At 41.1% G+C, this 20,504-nt stretch overlaps 1 protein-coding gene across 1 annotated transcript in view; it reads left to right on the forward strand.

The window, feature by feature from the left end:
• LOC100705180 (protein kinase C-binding protein NELL1) overlaps window positions 1-20,504 on the forward strand; it is a 292,322-nt gene that overhangs the window by 112,413 nt on the left and 159,405 nt on the right. Inside the window, exons 8-12 of the mRNA XM_005458917.4 lie at window positions 259-393; window positions 1,528-1,630; window positions 3,872-3,945; window positions 7,870-7,969; window positions 11,041-11,169. Coding sequence (XP_005458974.1) covers window positions 259-393; window positions 1,528-1,630; window positions 3,872-3,945; window positions 7,870-7,969; window positions 11,041-11,169 — 541 coding nt within the window. The remainder of the gene's footprint in view (window positions 1-258; window positions 394-1,527; window positions 1,631-3,871; window positions 3,946-7,869; window positions 7,970-11,040; window positions 11,170-20,504) is intronic.

Genomic DNA, 20,504 nt, shown 5'->3' on the forward strand with positions numbered 1-20,504 from the left:
AATATAAGAAGGGTGAGGTGGGATCGAAGCTGTTAGCCCTGTCATTTCTCAGTAGATTATAGCCCAAGGTCTCAAGCATGAGCTGAATGATGACGACTTATTATTCTATGTGCCCTACTAATGAGTGGCTCCCGGCGGAGCACCTCTCGGTGAAAACCATCCAGGGCATGCCAGTGGGATTATGGGGAGGGGATGAGGGGTAAAACCAGCATGCGCACTTAGACTTCTGATTTCGTTTTGTGACTCTGGCGTGTACAGCTGAACTATGCTGAGTCTAGGCTGACCCAGCTGGAAGGATGTCATTGCGAGAGGACCTGCAGTGCCAACGGTCTGGTCTACCGGGATAAGGAGCTGTGGGTAGAACCTGAGAACTGCAGGAACTGCGCATGCAAGGTGAGTGCCAACCTCATCCTCAAAGAGTGAGACCTTGGCTTTTGGTTATCTACTTTCAATTATCACACCCTAAAAACCTCCTTATCAAGCACTTTAATCTCACACTGGTGACACATAATAGTGCAGCACCATCTTAGGGTCCTTTTTCCCTCTTTAATGCAGTCTTTCCAACCACTACACCTGCCACTTAGCTCTCTTAACTTGCCTTCCCATCAGACCTCCTATTCAACCAGCCCGAGCATCATCTCTCTCTGCCTCCTGCCCGCCTCCTAATAAGTGCCCCCTAATCAGCCTGACTGCCTGCACTCATACATAGGAGCCAGATTTTAAAATGCAGTGAATCAGGCCATTGCTGGCCTGGGAGAATTAGACTTGCTGCATCATTGCACATCAAGCACAGGGTGAAGTTTAGTCAGTCTGGTTTCCTCCCATGGACATGCCATTAACTGATAACCAGGGTGTCCCAGGGAATCATTTCAGATGACTCTTGAAATGAAGAGGCGATGGCAGATAGAGAGGTATCAGTCTCAAAAATTAAGACAGTCCTTCAGGACCTCGACTGTCATCAGGCTACGCTCATTCAGTCTCTACTGTGTGAATAATCTGTTTTCAGATTACATGGCATCATCGTTTGTTCATTATTCTTAAATAGCACAGCTGTCAGTTTAAGAGTAGTTCTAAATATACGGTTATGAATAGTTTAGCTGGTTTATATGACACTTGGAATGAAAACTTTGCTGCTTTTGCTGTGTGTATGAACACGTCGCGAAGAGCTCTTTAAACCTTAGCTAAGATTTAAAAAGTCCTCTATAGGTGCAAATAAGGTGTAATCAACAACTTTCAACTACTGCAAACCTTAGTGGATAAAAACATATATCACACTATATGTGTTACAGATTTAGTGGTAAAAAAAAAAAAAAGTCCCCAACTCCCAAGCTAAAGATTTAAAATGACATAAATGCTTAAGCAAATGTATCCTATACTGGGACACAAAAGGGAGGAGACGTACATTCAAAGTGAATTTTACAGCAGTGCCATAGGCAAGACCCTTATGTTCACACCAAGCTTTGGATTTTTCCTTGTAATGTTTGTTTTTATTCATTTAAAACAAAAGAATCTCACCTGCTGTTACAGAACGGTGTGGTCGAGTGTCGCAGGATTTTCTGTCCTCTGGCAAACTGCTCAGAAGACTTGTTGCCTGTACATGTGGATGGAAATTGCTGCAAGACATGCAGACGTAAGTATCCCGAGTAAGAACCAAGCAGAAGTTCATTTTTCTGTTCATTTTGTAGTCATTATGACCCAAAATGAGTGACTACGACTCAGGAACAAAGTGTTTACAGAGGTAAAAAAAAAAAAAGAGCCATTTTTACATAGACTTCTGTAGGACTGGAAGTCTTTTTCTAACCACAGCTATCGCCCTCTGGTGGATAGAGCACTGGTTTAAAGCAGTTCTGAATTAGTTTCATTTTTCCAACCAGGAAGCTACATCCTTCTTTTGACATATAGAATGCAGCACTCATTATTTTCAGTAATATTCGATATTAGAAAACACCTACAAATCTATGAAGTCGAAGACTGTGTGTTGATTGGGTTCAAAATTAGGAAAAACTTGGCGTGGTGCCCTGTATTTGCCACCTCTTTTAGGCTATAAGTGGCTGAGAAGTGCCTGATTTGGTATGTTCATTTGTCAGTTTTTGGAATAAGCTCTTCTTAGCTTGCTTATGTTTGTGACACCATCTACACCATTACTTTTGAAGTGCCAAAGCAAGAGAAGATTTCTGGTGTTGCCAAACCTTTTCACAGCAGTGTAACAATGTCACATTGCTTCCTGTTCTTTGCTAGAGAGAGACAGAGAGACAAAATATAGCTTTTAGGTTAGAGAAACTAATGCCTTAACCTCCTAAGACCCGAACTCTTCCACGGCATGGATTTTTAATTTCTCTTTGATATTTGGGCATATTGGGGCCCAATGAATGTAAAAACAAAGAATTACCAGATATTTTTTTTTACCTAATTTTTGTTTCTAAGACAAATGAGAGCCACATACGAGGATATTCGTTTAAAATTTCGATAGAACAGTAGCAGTATAATGTCCTCGTAAGTGGATATCAGGCAGTTGTAGAGCAAAATTGAGTATTTTGGTCTAAATAGCCCAAAATGTGATGTCCACATATGTGGACGCCAGGTCCTAGGAGGTTAAAAATCGTTGTTGCCTACTGGTCGCTTTAGTATCAGGCTGTGATGCTGATGCACTTGTAGCTAAAAAGAGTTAGCAGTGGACTTGGTTAAGTTGCTTTTTCATGCTTTTTTTTTTACCAAAATCTTTGGTGCTTGCCTCTAATAAACAATTTTGTAGCCATGATTGAAAGCAGCAAGGATTACTGCAGGTCTGTTTGAAAATATGATGCATTCATAGTGTTTACTTGGTCCAACCAACAACACAAACCTCGAAATTAGCAAAATCAGCTAAAGCAAAGCATAAACTTTGTACATCTAACCCAGGGTAGGGAACTCCAGGCTTCGAGAGCCGGTGTTCTGCAGGTTTTAGATCTCACCCTGGGTCAACACACCTAAATCAAATGATTAGTTCATTACCAGGCCTCTGGAGAACTTCAAGACATGTTGAGCAGGTAATTTAGCCATTTAAATCAGCTGTGTTGGATCAAGGACACATCTAAAACCTGCAGGACACCAGCTCTCGAGGCCTGGAGTTCCCTACCCCAGATCTAACCAGATAGATAGGTGCAACTTTTGTTTTTTTAATGTGTTGGACTGGGCTGTTGTTTCTGGGCAATGTTCTTCTGACACAGTGAAATCAGAGTAAGCTATGGGGTGAGAGCAAAGATCACAGTCATCTGATTTTTATGGAAGCTGAAATGGAATCACTGTATAAAGCACACAGGGGTCTGGTAACTGCTCAGAGACAACTGTGTCTCTCTTACTATACTCCAAAAACACTGAATCCCCAAAGTACAGACAGCCTTTGAATAATTTCAGCCTCCTCTGCCTCTCCCTCCTTTCACTCCTTCCTCGTCTTCCTCCCCTGTGAACATCAGAGCTCTGGCACAAACGAATGACGGAGCGGCGCTCTGGAGCTGCGACTGAGTGCTCCACAGTCCTGCACCCCGGAGAGGAGAAAAAGCAGGACTTCATATCATATGCTTCACTTTCTATTTCTGCTTTATCACCAGAGGAATATGCAGAAGAGCCTTCCTCTGTTGTATTCTTAATGCGCTGTTACAGTTCCTTTCCGCTTGTGCACACTCGCCAAGAACAACTTTGTTTCAGACGGAATTAACTATGCAAAACTTCAGCCTGGAAACTTTTTTTTTTTTTTTTGTAGGCAACCTCCAATTCTCAGTGTTAGCAGAAGAATTTATTCAATTTCTCGTATTTCATAGTTTTTGTGCTTATCCAAACAAAGTGATATAGAAATTGTCCTGTCTTGTTATTTATTTTATTTTTTTGCCTGCAGCAAAATGTACCTACATGGAACAGACATTTTCTGAGGGACAGCGGTTTTTGTCCAGGAGCTGCCGGGAATGCAAGGTAACTCTTCTTTTATTTTTCCATCCTCTCCCCAGCGTTTAGTCTTTATCATGCAACCACCAGACAGCGCTTCTTTGGAACTTGAACGTGCAGTGCTCATGTGTGTGGTGGACTGCTTGGTGCGTTATTCAATTAACCAGCAGGCCTTATTAGTTTTCCCACCCTCCTGCAATCTGTTCAATCTGCCTTTTTTTCCCCATCGCTCTAATGGCGAGATAGCCAGGTAATTAGAATAACTTATGAACACGGCAACACAAAGGCCTGATTTGAATCAGAGCTTCATCATTGCGTAGATTATAATTGAACTCATTATTCCAGTTCAGCATAGAACAGAGGTGGGCTTTCTCCACTGAGAAGCCATTTATCTTTAAAGGCACTATTTTAAGGAGAAAATTAGCGTTTTATGCATTTAATTGCTTACAAAGACCCAGACATTTGGATTCCTGGACTCTTTATTAGCCCTTAGAGACCCTGAAACATCATTAAACAACAAATGTTTGGAAGCTTTGTATCAAGCAATTACAACCACATTTACTCCTGGACGTAAGATCTGCTAAAAGTCCAATTTGGGCATATTATATTTAAAAAGGGGTTAAAAATGTGTTGTTTTTTGAGCCCTCTTGGCACAAAGACAGCCTGATAGTTTCAGTGCGTGTAAGTCAATATGTGCCTGGTTTTTTTTGTCTTTTGTGGTGACATGTCAGATTTAGAAGCATTGATCTGATCTGTAACCCTCCTTCTTCAGATTTTTGCTCTGGCCTCTCACCCTGGGAGGGAGAGAATGTGGAAAAGCAATGACATATCTGTATGTGTGTCATACAACATGAGGCATAAACACAAAAAGAAAGAGAAAAGAAGGAAAGAGAGGACCACTCTAGGCCAAATTATGAAGTATTATGATGCGTGACATTAGTCATTCTGCTCGGCAGCTTCAAACCATTAGTGTTCATTTAAAACTCTGTTAGTGTGTTCACATGTTTAAGTCCACTGACTACAAATCCTGTGTGTTTGATCACTTGCCAAAAGCATGTCATCACTTTTTACTTTGATTAACGACCTCTGAGCCAGCCACTGCTTTCAACTGAAAGCTGGGTCACCTCTAGGGGTGATTAACTCTCAGGGACTCTAAATAAAATTGTCACCGACAAAAACAGAGAATTTCCATTTCTTTAGTATTCACTGATCCAGCATACAGCAGTGCCATTCCTATAAGGAAGCCTTTAACTTGAAAATCATACGTTCAATATGAGGAACTTTTTTTATATCTTTATATTATTTCTGGCTTATTTCAGTACTGATCATTTTAATTTACCTCAACTTTTTTTGTTCTTTTACATAATTTAAATCCAAAACATCAGCATTCAGGATCCGAGTTACTTGCCCTACACAACCTGTCACTCCTCCAGCCTCTACAGCTAAATACATTTTTAAAAATTCTTTTTTCACCTCAAAATTCTACACATAATACCCCACAATGACAAAGTGAAACAACTGAATAAAATAATGACGATAATAAAACATGTACACACAAAATTGAGCTCAAGTGCATCCTGTTTCCACTGATCATCTGTCAGATGTTTCTGCACGTGACTGGAGTCCAGCTGTGGTGAATTCAGTTGACTGGACATGATTTGGAAGGCACACACCTGTTTACATATGGTCCCAAAGTTGACAGTGCGTGACAGCCATGATGTCTAAGGATTTAACTGTAGACCTCTAAAGCAGGATTGTATCGAGGTACAGATCTGGGGCACAGTACAGAAAAATTTCTGCAGCATTGAAAGTCCCAATGAGCAGAGCGGCCTCTATCATCTCTAAACGGAAGAAGTTTGGAACCACCAGGACTCTTCCTAGAGCTTGCAGTCCAGCTAATCCGATTGATTAGGGTAGAAGGGCCTTACTCAGGGAGGCGACCAAGAACCTGATGGTCACTTTGGCAGAGCCCCAGCTTTGCTCTTTGAAAAGAGAACCTTCCAGAAGGACAACTATTTCTGCAGCACTCCACCAACTTGGCCTGTATGGTAGAGTGGCCAAACCCATACAGTGAAGCATGTTGGTGGCAGCATTATGCTGTGTAGATGTTTTTTGGGATGCAGGAACTGGGAGACTTGTCAGGGTCGAGGGTAAGATGAATGCAGCAATGTAAAGAGATATCCTTGATATTCATCATTGATGCTCCAGAGCACTCTAGACCTCGGACTACATTCGAGGTTCATCTTCCAACAAAACAACAACCCCAAACACACAGCCAACATAACAAAGGAGGTTCTTCAGGACCACTCTGTGAATGTCCTTGAGTGATCGAGCCAGAACCCAGACTTCAATACGATTGAACATCTTTGGAGAGATCTGAAAATGGCTTAAAATTACTCTCCATCCAACCTGATGGAGGCTGAGAAGTTCTGCAAAGAAGAATTTGAGAAAATGCCAAAAATATGTGTGCAAAGCTTGTAGCATGATAAACAAAAATATTTGAGGCTGTATTCCTGCCAAAGGTGCTTCAACAAAGTATTGAGTAAATACTGTGAAGACTTATACTGACTGATGAATGATAAATTATACTGCACTGTGCACAGGCTTGGTGTTGATGAGCTCATCATAGCTGTTTATGGCACCAAACAATGCCAGTATTCAAAGAATTGATTTGACAACCATTAAAATACAGTTGCTTGTTAAAAATAATAGAGTAAAAAGTGCTTTTCAAAAATAAAGTACGTGGTTTTTAAGTTTTCGGCATTTATTGGTATTTTCTGAGATTTTGCAGATTGGGCGAACAGACTAAGCTTAACCCAAATTCATAGTTTTATTAATTTGTGATGAATATATTTATTTATTTGACAGATGGCAACGCTGTAACAGTTAGATATGTAATCGTTTTATAAAGCTGGCTAAAATATTACCATATATATATATTTATTTCCACCCTGGTCACACACAGAGCAACATTATTATTAATTTTCAAGTTTTGAAGTCTAATATTCATTTTATTTGAATGGTTCCTTTGGCTCCTCCAGAGACAAATGATCTATTTGGCTCATTTAGGCTTTTCCTCATTCAGATTTTTTATGTGTCTACTGTTTGAGTCAGTAGTGCAGAAATAGTGCAGCTTTAGTAAATGAATTGAAATACAGAATACATTTTTAGAAAAATAGCACGATCAGATGGTGAGACAGAGGATGAGAGGTTCACCAAGAAACTGGACTATTTACAGATGACATGAGAAAGCAGTTAAAATGGTTCCTAGATAGGGACGACATTGAGGAAAGATGTGAAGGACAAAGACATCTCAGGGATTCAAGTCGATTGTTGAACCTAGAGAGAGTTTGTAGGGCCACCAGAATGCTGGCAGGCTGCTGCTGTTTGTTTTAAAGACCCAGGGGAGGATGGCACAAAGTTGTATCTGCCTTTGTTTCCTTTCTTTGGTGCTGGGTATCTGCATCCGAACTGTTATCTGTATACATGCTGTTCTTTTGAATGGGAGTAGCGCATGCAGCTTTTGCGTGTGTCGTCACTGAAGTGCGGCTTGGTCCGGATATCTTAAAACATTTTTCAGATGTTTTTAACATCAGAAAAAAAACATTAGATTCCAAAAGAATCATATCTTTTCTAAGATTTTGGAAAGATTCACATAAAATGACACCAAATGAGTCATCAGATTATGCTTCTTATTGGTGGATTTTACTCAATACCCAGTATGGCCTCTCAAAAACAGCTGGTTTAAGTGTTTAAAGTCAGGAAATGGGACTGATAAGAAAAAAGTTGGCCTAAAGGTTGAAGAAGCCTGTGGAGGTTGCAGTTTTAAATATTATAAGAGATCAGATTGTATAACCGGTGGAAAACTGATTCTCTCTTAATGCGTAGCCCTTCACACATCTGACCCCATCTCTGAAATCATGATATCTTGCCTGTGTCCTGTCCTTCCAGAATGGCCTGATGGTGAAAGTCACAGAGACCTGTCCAGATCTAAACTGCACCCTCAGTGAACAGATCTTACCAGATGGCAGATGCTGCAATGTTTGCAGAGGTACATGTTTCTTTCCACTTCCCACTGCACTTTTCTCAGTTGCACGAATTACTTTTTTTTCTTCTTCTTCTTCTTTTTTTTTTTGCATGTACACACACCGGTACTGTGTCGCTGTGAGGAGTAAACACAGCCGTCTTCCCGGTGCTGATTCAGGCTGTGCCTCTGCAATAATTTAGTCTCTCTCCCTTGCCATCCACTGTGAATGCTTTTTGGCCCGTGTACCTTTCGAGCAGATTGGTCTTTCTGCCATAGAGCACCTGCTATGCCTATTTGCCTGAACCCCACTGCTTTGGCAGGGAAGTGCTACGGGGTAAATAGCCAGTGGTAATTCAGTAAATACATTGAATAAACAAACTACAGGAGGCTGCCATCTATAGAGACATAATGAAAGAATCCCAGGGCAGGTTCTGAGTGAAGGAAATTGCGCTCTTGTTTAGGTAAGTTAGCATTTCTTAGACTCACTGTATTCACACAGGACGGGGATGAAATGGAAAGGAAAATACATGTTTGGGAATAAGAAAGAGAGGGAGGCAAAAAGATGAATGAGTATAGCATAAGACAGCAAAAAGCAGAGAGGTAAGGGAAGGTAAAATGAAGTCTTAGACTTGCTGTGTTGAAGAGAAGGAAGGGGGCAGATGAGAGGTAAATAAGGTAAAACGCACATGCCAGCAAAAGAGGACTTAAAAGAAATGAAAGGAAAAGAGATGACGACTACAAATTGATATACTGATAATACTGAGAGTGTTGGGTAAAGAATGAGGAGAGAGAGTAAAGAGAAAGCAGGAGAGGAACTTAAGAGTAAAGGAAGGAAAGGACTTGAACTCCTTTTGTTGGAAAGTAAGCGAAAAGAGTAAGGAGAGAAAAGAAAGGTATGCAGTATTAAGGGAAATATAGCTGAGGAAGGAAGAACAGAAAAGTAGATTTAATACAGTAAGGAGAAGCAATTAAAGATTAAAGTCTCAGTGCCTCTTCTCTTTTCTTACCTCTCCGACACACACACACACACACACACACACTTGCTAAAAAGCCAAGCCGGTCATTATTCATTATCATTGTTTCCAAATCATCTCGAGGCCTCTTTTTACCGCGTCGTGACTTGGTCCTTTACCACCACTCTGAGATGTAATTGTACCTCGCTGTTAAAGTCCTCGGAGTCACGCTGGCTTTGTTAAATTGGTAATTACACAATTGTCACATAGTCTTCATACCAGGCAGAATTTCACCGGGAAAGAAAACAAAGAATTGCACAGTGTGAGGGGCTCGTGCAAGCGCGCAGTGCAGTGCAAATCAAAATCCAGCAACAATTCCACTTTTACATAAACATGCTATCACAGTTGGTCTCTCTGTAACATGTACACATGATCCTGTGAGGACCCGCTGCAGATGATGTAAGAACTGAGAGGAAGAATAATGCAGGCACAAGTCTTTCTTCAGTAATAGGTCCCCGGGCTCCCTGCCTCGCAGGGCTTTTATGTGCAGCCAGTCTGTCACTCATTACAGGACATGATGGGCTATATCAACTCGTACCTACTGAGTAGGAGACAATCATCTATGTCTGTCTGTCTGTCTCTTTGTCTGTCTGTCTCTCTGTCATCTTCCTCATCTGTCAGAGTAATTCTCAGTCCATCTGTCTCTCTGTCGGGTCACATTTTTGTGCATGTGCATGAGTCTAACTCTGGCTTGGTTCAGATCACAGAGCACAGATGAATGATAGATGTAGCTGCTCTCTATTTATGTAGCCAGAAATGATCACACAAAGGGAGGAGACCAGAGTTCGAAATTATCATCTAACTAGCTACTAGCTACAACTAGGTACTTGTTTATTATTACTAAAGGGGAAAAATTAATAAAGAACATCAATATCATCAGTGCAATTAGCCTCACAGCAAGCCCTGTTATTTGTCAGATAGTCACATCAAAACACTCCAAACAGCACCGGCACCACAAAAGCAGAAGTCAAGAAGTCCAGCTCCGCTACTCCAGTTAGCTGAGGTAATGTCTAGCAGGCAGCTAGCGGCTCCAGCCACCTGTGCCAGCATCTACTTGTAACCAAGAGGCCCCTTAATCATGCAGGACTTCAATATTTAAATGGGTGACTTACATAGAAATTCACCTGTTACCATGACCAGAACCTTTTTCTTCTTTTGTACTAGGCTTAAACATGTTTATTCCTCCTAGCAAGTTGGGCACTTTGACGTGTACCCAGTGGGGATTAACTGGCTTTTGTAGATAGTCTCAAGTGGCCATTTGAGGAACTGGCACTTCATCGTTTGGCTTCATTTTTCAGCCCTGGCAGTGGCTGCTTGGGTGGAGCAGCGATAGGGGGAGAAGAGTTAAACTACTGGGCACAATTTCCTATAGGACAGCTGGTCATTAGGGAAGTCAGCAATTGGAAGTTGGAACTCCCGCAGTGCTGAATTCTATGCAAAGGATTACTACTCTTTTGTAAAGACTGTAATTATTCCATGTTGCCTTGAGATAGCATCTTAGCTGCACACACAGAATACACTCTACAGTATTTTAATTACATTGCGAAGCTTGTTATACTGCAGTTTTGTGTGTGTGTGTGTGTGTGTGTGTATTTGTGTTTTGAATTTTGAAAGTTGTCCATTCTGCATAACTGATGCAGTGCTCCACCTGTTGTGGTAGTTGTGGTTTTTCAGAAATTGAAATTTCATTAAAAGGATGTCCTCAAATACCGTAAGAGCACTGTTACGCAGTCAGCCGAGTGAATTGATGACTCGGAGATCTTCCTACATCAGCAGAGTGTGTTTGTGTGTGTGTGTGTTTGTCTGCATTTGCATGTTTTGTCTCGTTAGCACGTGCACTTTTGCATGAGAACTTTCATTAATACGCCAGATTTATTCAAAGTTGTAAACTCACCGTACACATCAGGCACCCTGTTATCCACAGTGTTGTAGGTGACGGGAACAAGGTTGCTCCTTTGTGCATTTATCTGCTTTTATCTCTGTGTTACGGGCGTGCATGTGTGTGTGTTTGTGTGTCTGTACACAACTTTTTATAGCCTTGAGTGAGCAGATTTTAAGGTTTCCTTTGCTCCTTTCTTTCAGGTTATGACTTCTGCGCAGAGGGACTCATTTGTGGGGAAAACTCAGAGTGTAAAAACAGGAATACTAAAGCAGAGTGTGAATGCAAGAGTGGCTATGCCTCCATCCACGGGGATTCTACTTACTGTGAAGGTAGGACCATATTTTTCCCCAGCTCAGGTGAGCCGGGGCCAGCGTGGCTGTCTCATAATGTCTATTAGCACAGGATGTTAAAAGCAGAATGGGTGGCAGCGCGTTGAAGCGTTAAATTCATTGTTCTGTTTTAGGAGGGTGTTTATGAAAGCCGTGGGCTGCAGACTGAGATTTGTTATGAGCTCTGGGTATGACATGATGATGACTGGCTGTAAAGAGAACAAGGATTGTTCGATGAAAGAGCAGCTATGAACCAGGCTCGGGACTTTCATTATGCTATTGGGGCTGGTGTTAAAATAGATTTTCTTTTTAAACTTATAAGCAATTTGCTTCTTTCATAGGAGTTTGACAATAGAGCTCTGGCACTCCTGTTTTGAGCTTATTGTGATACAGTCAGTATGATTACACGGTGGCAATAACAAACAAAATAAGATAGCCATGTGCCGACAGTGGTGGAATATGTTCTTACAGGAAGTTTTGACACAGCCTTTTAGGATAGTTTCAAGCTTTTGCTAAAATCAAACTTTTTTGGTAAACTTAGCTTGCTGTTGGAAGGATTTTGCTGCCTTTCGCTGCATGCTGGGCTTTCCCTGTGAATCATGGCATCTGAGTCTGGAGCCATCGCTTCGCTCATTTTCAGGGGTTTCCAGCCCGTCTGGAAAAAGTCGGTCATCGGGGCGCTTCCACCGCGCGGGTTTTTTTTGGTGGAGCAAAAGGCTCAGTCTGTGGGTGCTGGAGGCCCAGATTACTTGCGATGGCGCTAATGGCCTTATTTGATTGAGAGGCTTGGGAGCGTCAATCTGTGGATTGAAGGATTTGCTCAGCGCTCGGTGAAGTTGTCATTGGTTCGCCGCCACAACAGACTAAATCCACTAAATGTGCTGAGAGCTGTGTAGCCACAAGCCCTCCAGTCTGTCTGCTTTTGTTTGATCTGCATGGTAAAGAGGTTTACCCAGAGCACCACTCAATCCACAAACAGTCCCACACCGTATGAGGAAAGGCTGGGAAACGCTGATTGTTAGATCAACTATGTAAATCGTGGAGCTGTGACTCTCGGCATTATCTCTGCGATACCCTGAAGGCATCGCAAATTTCTGTTGTTGCTGGATTAACGGGGATCCAGACGTACATCACGGTAATATTTGATTTGGCTTCAGTCTCACCTCCCAACTTAAATTGGCTTAGATTCACGCCTTTTCCGAGCAGACTGGAGTAATTGAATCTTTATATGTGGGTTATAATGAAAACACAACAGTGCGATGGTGTGTCCTGACGTCCTAATAGTTGTTTTATAGAGCATATTAATTTCTCCACTTGTATTTTATAAACACGAGATTGTGTCTAGCTGTGGCACTAAGCTGTCATTAAATGTGACCGTTACATCCTCATAAATGATTTAATGTGCCACTGAATAAGTGAAGATGAGATTATTTACTTGCAAACAGAGGGCTGTTTGAGCAAGGATGAGAGGATTTAAGCAGAGCCGCTTTTGAGCCTTCTGGCTTGCATTCAGTCACCTTTCGTGTCCTTTTTTTTTAGCTGAATTTGTTTACATAGGGCTCACAACTTTGGATAAACTCTGACTGAAACACCTCGTCTGTTGTAAAGTGTTCCATTAACCTTCTCTTTCCATTTAAACATCATTAACTTACTAACAAGTCAATAAATATTTTGTAGCATCAGAGTAATGACTGATTAATCTATAACTTAACCCTTTAGGGGGCACTTGTTAAAATGGATGTTAATTTTTTTATTAATAACAAGTGTTATTGGAGAATATTACAGGACGTTTTTTTAACTTGTGTGACTTTGTTCAAATGTTTTCATTTTTATGGTGCACATAAAGGTCAATGAAGTGACCATCCATGGTTCCTCGATCGTTTAAGGCACCACACCCTAAACAATCGCACACCTTTGTGTTGGAACATCCAATACCCTATTTACCACTGCTCTACATTTACGATAGGGTTCTTTAAACATAGATCATGGTGCATGCCTAAAAATGAATTTATTATCCGTAGCGCTTCAGGTGAGTGAGGCGTATGATCAAATGTCTAGAAGTCAACACAATCGCCACCTTTCACGCAGACTGTTCTCATTCCCAACGTGTATCATACCGGCGATTTGTGACGTCCCGAGACGTCTCATAGTAACGCGAAAGGTAACCTTCTGTATCCCTATGACATGCGCTGGATTGTGGATGGAATTCAATAGAATGACGCTCCCAGCGGTAACATACATTCCAGCCGTGTATTCCAGCCCTAACCCTAACCTTAATCCTTTGACCACAACCTTAATCGTATTAGATAGTGTTTTCCAAAGCGATTCATGATGAGAAAGTAAAATAAATGTACATGTCTACATTCATTCCAAACGGTTCTCGTTTTTCTGAACGCGTAACATACCAACGATTTGTCACATAGCGTCGGTATGTTATGTTTTGGGATCAGAACATGTTGCTTTCACAACACTTTTGAACTATGTGCTGTATGGGTTTAATCAACCTACCCCAGTTAGTTTTGATGTTATAGCCACAAGTGTTGGAGTAGGAAGGGGTGAAAAACCCAACTTCCCAGATTCAGGAATAACACTGAAATTTGACATGCTCCAGACCATTACTGATTGGTTAGAATCAGTAATGTCACCAACTGTCACAAAACCTGATGTTTGCTGATTGGCTGTGGAGGACTCTTTTCATGTTCATGTTACTTAATATGCTTCCTTGCCCAGTAAAGAGTTAATTTGTTACTGAAATAATCTATTTTCTTTTGTACAACTTTAAAAAGTTAGAATTACTTTTTTTTTTAGACTTGCAGGGTAAATATAACAAGAAAGACCCAAGCTTTTTGATTTTGGAGATCACTAAGATCAGACAAAGGCAGAGCACTCCTCTTTTTGTCGTAGCATTCAATGAAAGGCTATTGTTTGAATCTCTAATTGTGACGATGAGTTTTTGAGTTTCAACACATTTCTCATTCATTTCTGGGCAATGCAAGAATCCGGTTTAAAGCTGCTTTTTGAGGTCAGCGAGTTAGCTGCTGCTTTCTTCTGGGAAAGAAAAAAAAGTTAGATCTGAACTGAGAAGGGACAGTTCACTAAAAAAAAGAATAAATTAAGTTCTGTCCTGAGAAGAAAGGGGGATCTCTTTGAATGAAAATGCTTTTCTCAGGCATAGAAGTCAAAGAAGTTGAAGCATATTTTGTGTGCCTGCTTAAGCATGTGTGACACAGACCTGATTTCTAAACCCAGCAAGAAAGTGGTGGTGAATGTGTTAATATTCGAAGGTACATGTCTAATCTAAGCAAAAACAGGAAGGCACCTACTTGGCACATTATGCACAAATGTAGAAATGCAAACATGGGCACACCCTGATGATGGTCTGTCCCTGTGTGGCTGTTTATTTTAAAATGTATTACTGCATTTGAACTGATATCTTTCTGCATTATAGATCCAGGTCTACTTGAAAATGTTGCTCTGGGTCTGCTCATTGTTATCTTAAAGAACCTTTATGTTTTCCTTCATTACCTCCATCATTACGCTCTGACCAGTATGACAACATTACACATGATACGCTGCTGTTCTCCAGTTTTTGTTTTTATTTTAACCAGAATTGCTCAAAGCACTGTTGCTTTCTGACCTTACGGTATATTTACTGTGTTCGTCTTTATTTTCTGTTGTACACATAATGTTAAAATGGCAGATTCTCATAGTAAACACTGCCAAACTTTCCAATAATGAGTTCAGCATACACTCAAACAACTGATTCTTTGCCTTCTTAAATATAATTTGGAGTAAACTCAAAATATACACAAATCAAGTAAATTTCATTTGACCAGATTCCATAAAGTTTAATGCTTCACATTTTACTCATGTAACAAAATACATGGAACATTTACATATATTCAGATGACTTAAAGTAAGCCTTTTGGACATTCTTTGACTATATGTACACGTAATCCCTGTAGAGGCAAAAGCACATGTTTTTTCTCTTCTTGGCTCTGCATGTCATTAAGAGTGGATCATTATAGAACAGAAGCCCCACCCACCTGCTGCTGCAGCCATCTGTTTAACAGGTGGAGTGCAGGTAAAACAGCTTGTAACAAACACTGGATGCACTGAAGGCCAAGGTCCAATGTAAATAAGCAGGATTTAAAACTGTAAAAATATGCAAAAATATGAATACTCTATATGTAGGAGATATATATATATTCATGAAACTCATTCATCATCATTCATCATGTGTGATTCAGAGGGAATACCATGCTGGAAAACAGCAATGTAACCTGACACCAAAACAAATGACTAAAATTAGTAATTAAAAAAACAAATAAAAGAAACAATGTTGAAATGATGATGAGTGACATCGCTTTTGATAAGGCCATTTTTAAGGTTGCCTTAGTGTCCAGTGGCCACCTAAAACAACCAGGCCTTTAAATGATTGTCTCAACAGGTCAGCCATCCATTCGCTTCCGCTTATCCTTTTCAGGGTCGCGGGGAGCGCTGGAGCCTATCCCAGCTGTCATAGGGCGAGAGGCGGGGTACGCCCTGGACAGGTCGCCAGTCTGTCGCAGGGCTAACACACAGGGACAGACAACCATTCGCACTCACATTCACTCGCACATTTACACCTAGTAGCAATTTGGATTATCCAATTAACCTATCCCCACAAGCTGCATGTCTTTGGATGGTGGGAGGAAGCCGGAGTACCCGGAGAGAACCCACGCAAACACGGGGAGAACATGCAAACTCCACACAGAAAGACCCCGGCCTGATGGTGGAATTGAACTCAGGACCTTCTTGCTGTGCGGCAACAGTGCTAACCACCATGCCACCGTGCTGCCTACCTTTTACCTGTCTCAACAGGTAAAAATTATAAACTGAAGAGAGTTTATAGAGCTGATCTTGGAAAAGCAAAATGTGTTTGGCACAACTCTGCATACATACATTCAGTCAGAAGTGGAATGGTATTGGCGAGGGTATAGTCAGATAAATTCAATCTGCTGCTTGAATGCTAATTGCATTTATAAGAAATGCTAACTACGACTTGCGTTTTGTGTTACACATGCTTTGTTAGCTGCTTGGTGTGTCACACCATATGATGCCCCTCCATTCAGCGCACTGCGTGTTTTAACGTTTGTGCTAATGGGCTTATCAAAGGCTTATTATCCTCATCAGCTCTTGTTTACGCTGTCAGTGATATTCTTACAGTCCCAGTAGATCTACTGTATCCTTGCTTGGCTCCAGAGGATACAAACATTAACGCCGCCGCTGCCGTTGTTTTGCTGACAGCTTGTTAATAGCAACCTAAAAAATCTCCTGTGTTGTTGACACACTTTGGCTTGAATCCGCTCTAAATAAAGCAGACATGCTGATGTGGAAATGCAGTTGCATCATCGAAGGACAAACAACTCGATTCCCCATTCTCCTGGCTGAGTGCTGCAGGGACCCTCCTCCCAAATGCCCTGTTGTTACCCCAGGAGTCTGCTCTGTATGTGTGGTAGAAGAAATCCCAGCATGCGCCCAATACTGAACCAAAGTGCATCCTAGATAGTGGATATATTTCTTTCATTTTACACGTTCTCATCTTTACAAAGTCTTTTTTTCCCCTCCTCAATATACCCAAATGATCTCAACTCTGCTGGATGCTTCTTCTTTTTTTACAGCCTCTCAAGTGCCCTTTCTGTGCACTTCTTTCCTCTTTCATGTTTCAAATTAAAGGCGCTATCGCCACGCTGCGTCCTTGGAAATGTTTATGGGTGAGCACATCAGGGAAAAGTCAGAGCAGTTAGCAAGGCGCTCGATTCGAGTCGAGGATTTTCACATATGCGGAGCTGGAGCTTATTTCCATAGAAATAGTCTCAGGAGGTTGTTGTGGAGAATTCTCCTGCTGTTAAGAGCCCTCGTGGGTCACTCTGCCCACATTAATGGCAGCATTAGCTCCTGCTGTGCCCTGTAACTCTTCTCTGGCTCTTATGTGCAGCTCAAACACCGACTCGCTCCTTGTTTTACACAGAAAGGTGGATTTGTTCCACCACCTCATCAGCTGGGCGCTTGTGGTCAGAGTTCAGTTGCTAAGTTCAGTTTAGGGTAATTAGCAAGCGCTCGATCGAATTTATATTGTAATTTCCTCTCTAAGTCTTTTGTGGCTGTCAGTCACTGGCTAGCTTATTTTGTTTTTCTTTAGTGTTTTATTTGGTGCACAGTGTTTTTTTTCTTCCTGCTGTGGGTAATAAGATTAGCGTGGGGCCAACACATCAAACCTAGCAGGGCTATTTCTGTTTGTTCTGCTCGCTTTCATTTAGCACTGGAACAGCCAAACTCCCCGGGCTCACCGACTTGCTCTCTGATGTGTCCCCTAAGCTAACAGGCTCCTGGGAGCTATTTTTTATGATGTCCCCGATGTCCAGTCGATCTCCATTGACACCACAGCACATTTCTCTCTTCATCTTTCCCTTTGCTTTATCTCTCACCTCTTAGCTCTTACCTCTTACTGATAATATGGTGTGACTTTGGTGCTAATAGCGTCACAGTTACTGCCACCGGAGTTGCTGCAACCATTTCGGCTGATGTGTTGCCATATTTCTTGACAGATTCTGGCTGGCACAAAAAGGCGATACATCAGTCTAAGTGTTAGTATTACCCATTTCATGCATCATGAAGAACTTTATTATAAAAAGAGGCAATCTTTTGATAAAGAGCAAGGGGGGAAAAAAGGCCTCACTGCACATATGAAAAGAAAATCTGTGTCATTCTTATGGTAATGGTATTGCTGGGATAATATTGATTCGTCATCTTAGATGATGACTCATTTCAAATTACGCTAAACATCACTGCTACCGGTGAATGTAGCTGATCTGCCTGAGATGAGCAGAAGAAAATTGTACCATGTGAAATGTTTTTGCCTAGATTTGAAGATCGTGAAATTAAATCTTCCTTTTCCAGTTTAACAAAATGAAACAGAAAGTAGGCGCTATTTGCCCCTGTGTCACAATCTCTGAAAGAAGAAGCTTTCCAGATTAGCCCTTTAAAGCTTGAACTATGAAATAATAGCCAGAAATAATTGCCTTTATCGCTCACAGCTACAACTTTTTGAGTTTTCTGTGAATAGATTTTTGCCCGGATACCTGTGAAACCTTGAAGCAAATCGAGAATGTGAAGAGAATCACATATTTCCACACACACAGCGTTGCACTCTTGCTAATATACAGTGGACCCTGCAGTGGATCACTGCTTTAGAGATCATTTCCTTTGTAGAAATAATTCATGTGAGAATAGTTCATGGTGACTTTTAGCATTCTCTTTCTTACTGCTGTTGGGGCCACAATTCAACGCATTCTCGCCTCTGGTTTTTGACGCGGTAGCAGAAGTCTAAAGAAATGTGGTTTGTAAGCCTTCCTGCATCAGTCGTTTCACTATCTCCTCCAGCGTTCTGAACATAGCGTGGCCTCGTGTCTTGACTCCTACTTGCTGAGATGTTCACATACCATCGAGTTGCATCTACACCAGGGGGACAAATGAATTAGTATTTAGGAAGTTATTTGTCCTGGACTTTACCCATCTTGTCTCTCTGCATTGCTGAGGCGCCGCTATCATGTTTTTGCAGAAAAACTGGACCTACATGGGCATTTGGCTTGGATAGGACAGACCAGTAAACTGACTAACAGACAGTCAGATTGAGGGAGAGCTGTATGATAGTATGGGAAGTTGCAACTACAAACAGCACTACAGAAAGATCACTGGGAGTTCAAACCCGCAGGAACCATACCCTCAGAGCTGAAAATGAGCCAGTGAAGGGTAGCGGCTGCCTGCAGAGCTGCACAGTAGGATGGAAGGTGTTTGTGTGTGCATGACTGTGTGAGTACAGGTCTGCTTGTGTGTGTGTGCTGTGTGAAGCTGTCCTGGGTTTTCAGATAAGCTCAGAAAAACATGGTGCGTCTCCACCCAGAGTGCAGCACCTGCCCCGTGCTACAGCTAATCCACTGAAAACCTGACAGTTTGTTTACTTTTTCCCGCTGAGCATGACCACACATAACAACTTCCCAGCCACAGGAAATATGGCAATATACACGTGCGTTACCTGAAAAATTTTTCCCATCTTGTATTACAGATGTTTTCTTGTTCTCAGTGTAGCACTGATGAGCTGATACAGTATAGAGAAGTTCATCCAAGTGCATCCTAAATCAGTTTCTCTTACATGTCAAATGATTTATAAATATAAATAAATTCTCAGTAAGTCTGTTATTTCAAAGTAGAGCATTTCCTAACACTAATGCAAAAGACTTTGTTACAAACACAAAATTAAAAACACAATGCAATAAATGTCTGACACACAAGTCCAAATATCTAGGAGTTGATAAGACCAGTTTCTGGACTTTTGGGAGGGGAATGTTGTCCCAGACAATGACAAATGTTTTACGTTGATAAAAATGTTTTGGACTGCAGATCAGTTCCATACTTCAGCTCTTCTGTTATGAAGCCATGCTGTTGTAATCAATGCAGTAAGTGGTTTAGCATTATGTTAGTTAAATGTCCAAGATCTTCTTTAAAAAAGAGTCACCTGGATGGGAGCATATCTGTTTACTATATTTACCTGTCAGGATTGATGGTGTTTTTCCAGATATGCATGCTACCAATTCCATAGTGACTAATATACTCATAACATCAGAGATGTAGTCTTTTGAACTGAGTGCTGATAACAAGGCAGGTGGTCCCTCTTTAGTCTGGAGGATGTGGCATCCATGTTTTGCTAAAAAAAAAATTGAATTTCACTTCCCAGAGAAGACGGCAGTGTTTCTCCATCATGTTTACTTATGACTTATTGTTTGCAAGATAGTGCTTTAAGCTGCATTTATGGGTGACACAGTGAACTGTGTGGCAATTTCTCGAAGTGTTTGTGAGCCCATGCAGTGATTTTCAAAATGGAATCATGACTGTTTTTAATGCAATGCCACCAGTATTGAATATTTTTATCAGTATTTTTACCAGTATTGAACATAATATCATCAAAAGATGATATTATGTACTGTAACTGATGAGACATTAATTTTATGTTAAGGATCATTGTTTTAAAGTTGTTCCACAAATTATCGATGTAGTCTTTTGGGGGGGGGTTCATAGATTGATGAACCTCTGCCAATTTTTCCTTCTGAGAAACTTTGAGATGCTCTTTTTATACCCAATCCTGTCACTGACCTGTTTTTAATTAAAGTAATTAGTTGCAAAACATTCCTTTGGTTGTTTGATTTTGATACCACTCATTTTTCCAGCCTTTTCCATTCAAAATGAGCTAATATTTTGCCATTAAAGTGGTTTAAAAGTGAGGGGAAGGGGCTAAA

This window comes from Oreochromis niloticus, linkage group LG1, assembly GCF_001858045.2.
Source record: "Oreochromis niloticus isolate F11D_XX linkage group LG1, O_niloticus_UMD_NMBU, whole genome shotgun sequence".
NCBI classification, from domain to species: domain Eukaryota; kingdom Metazoa; phylum Chordata; class Actinopteri; order Cichliformes; family Cichlidae; genus Oreochromis; species Oreochromis niloticus.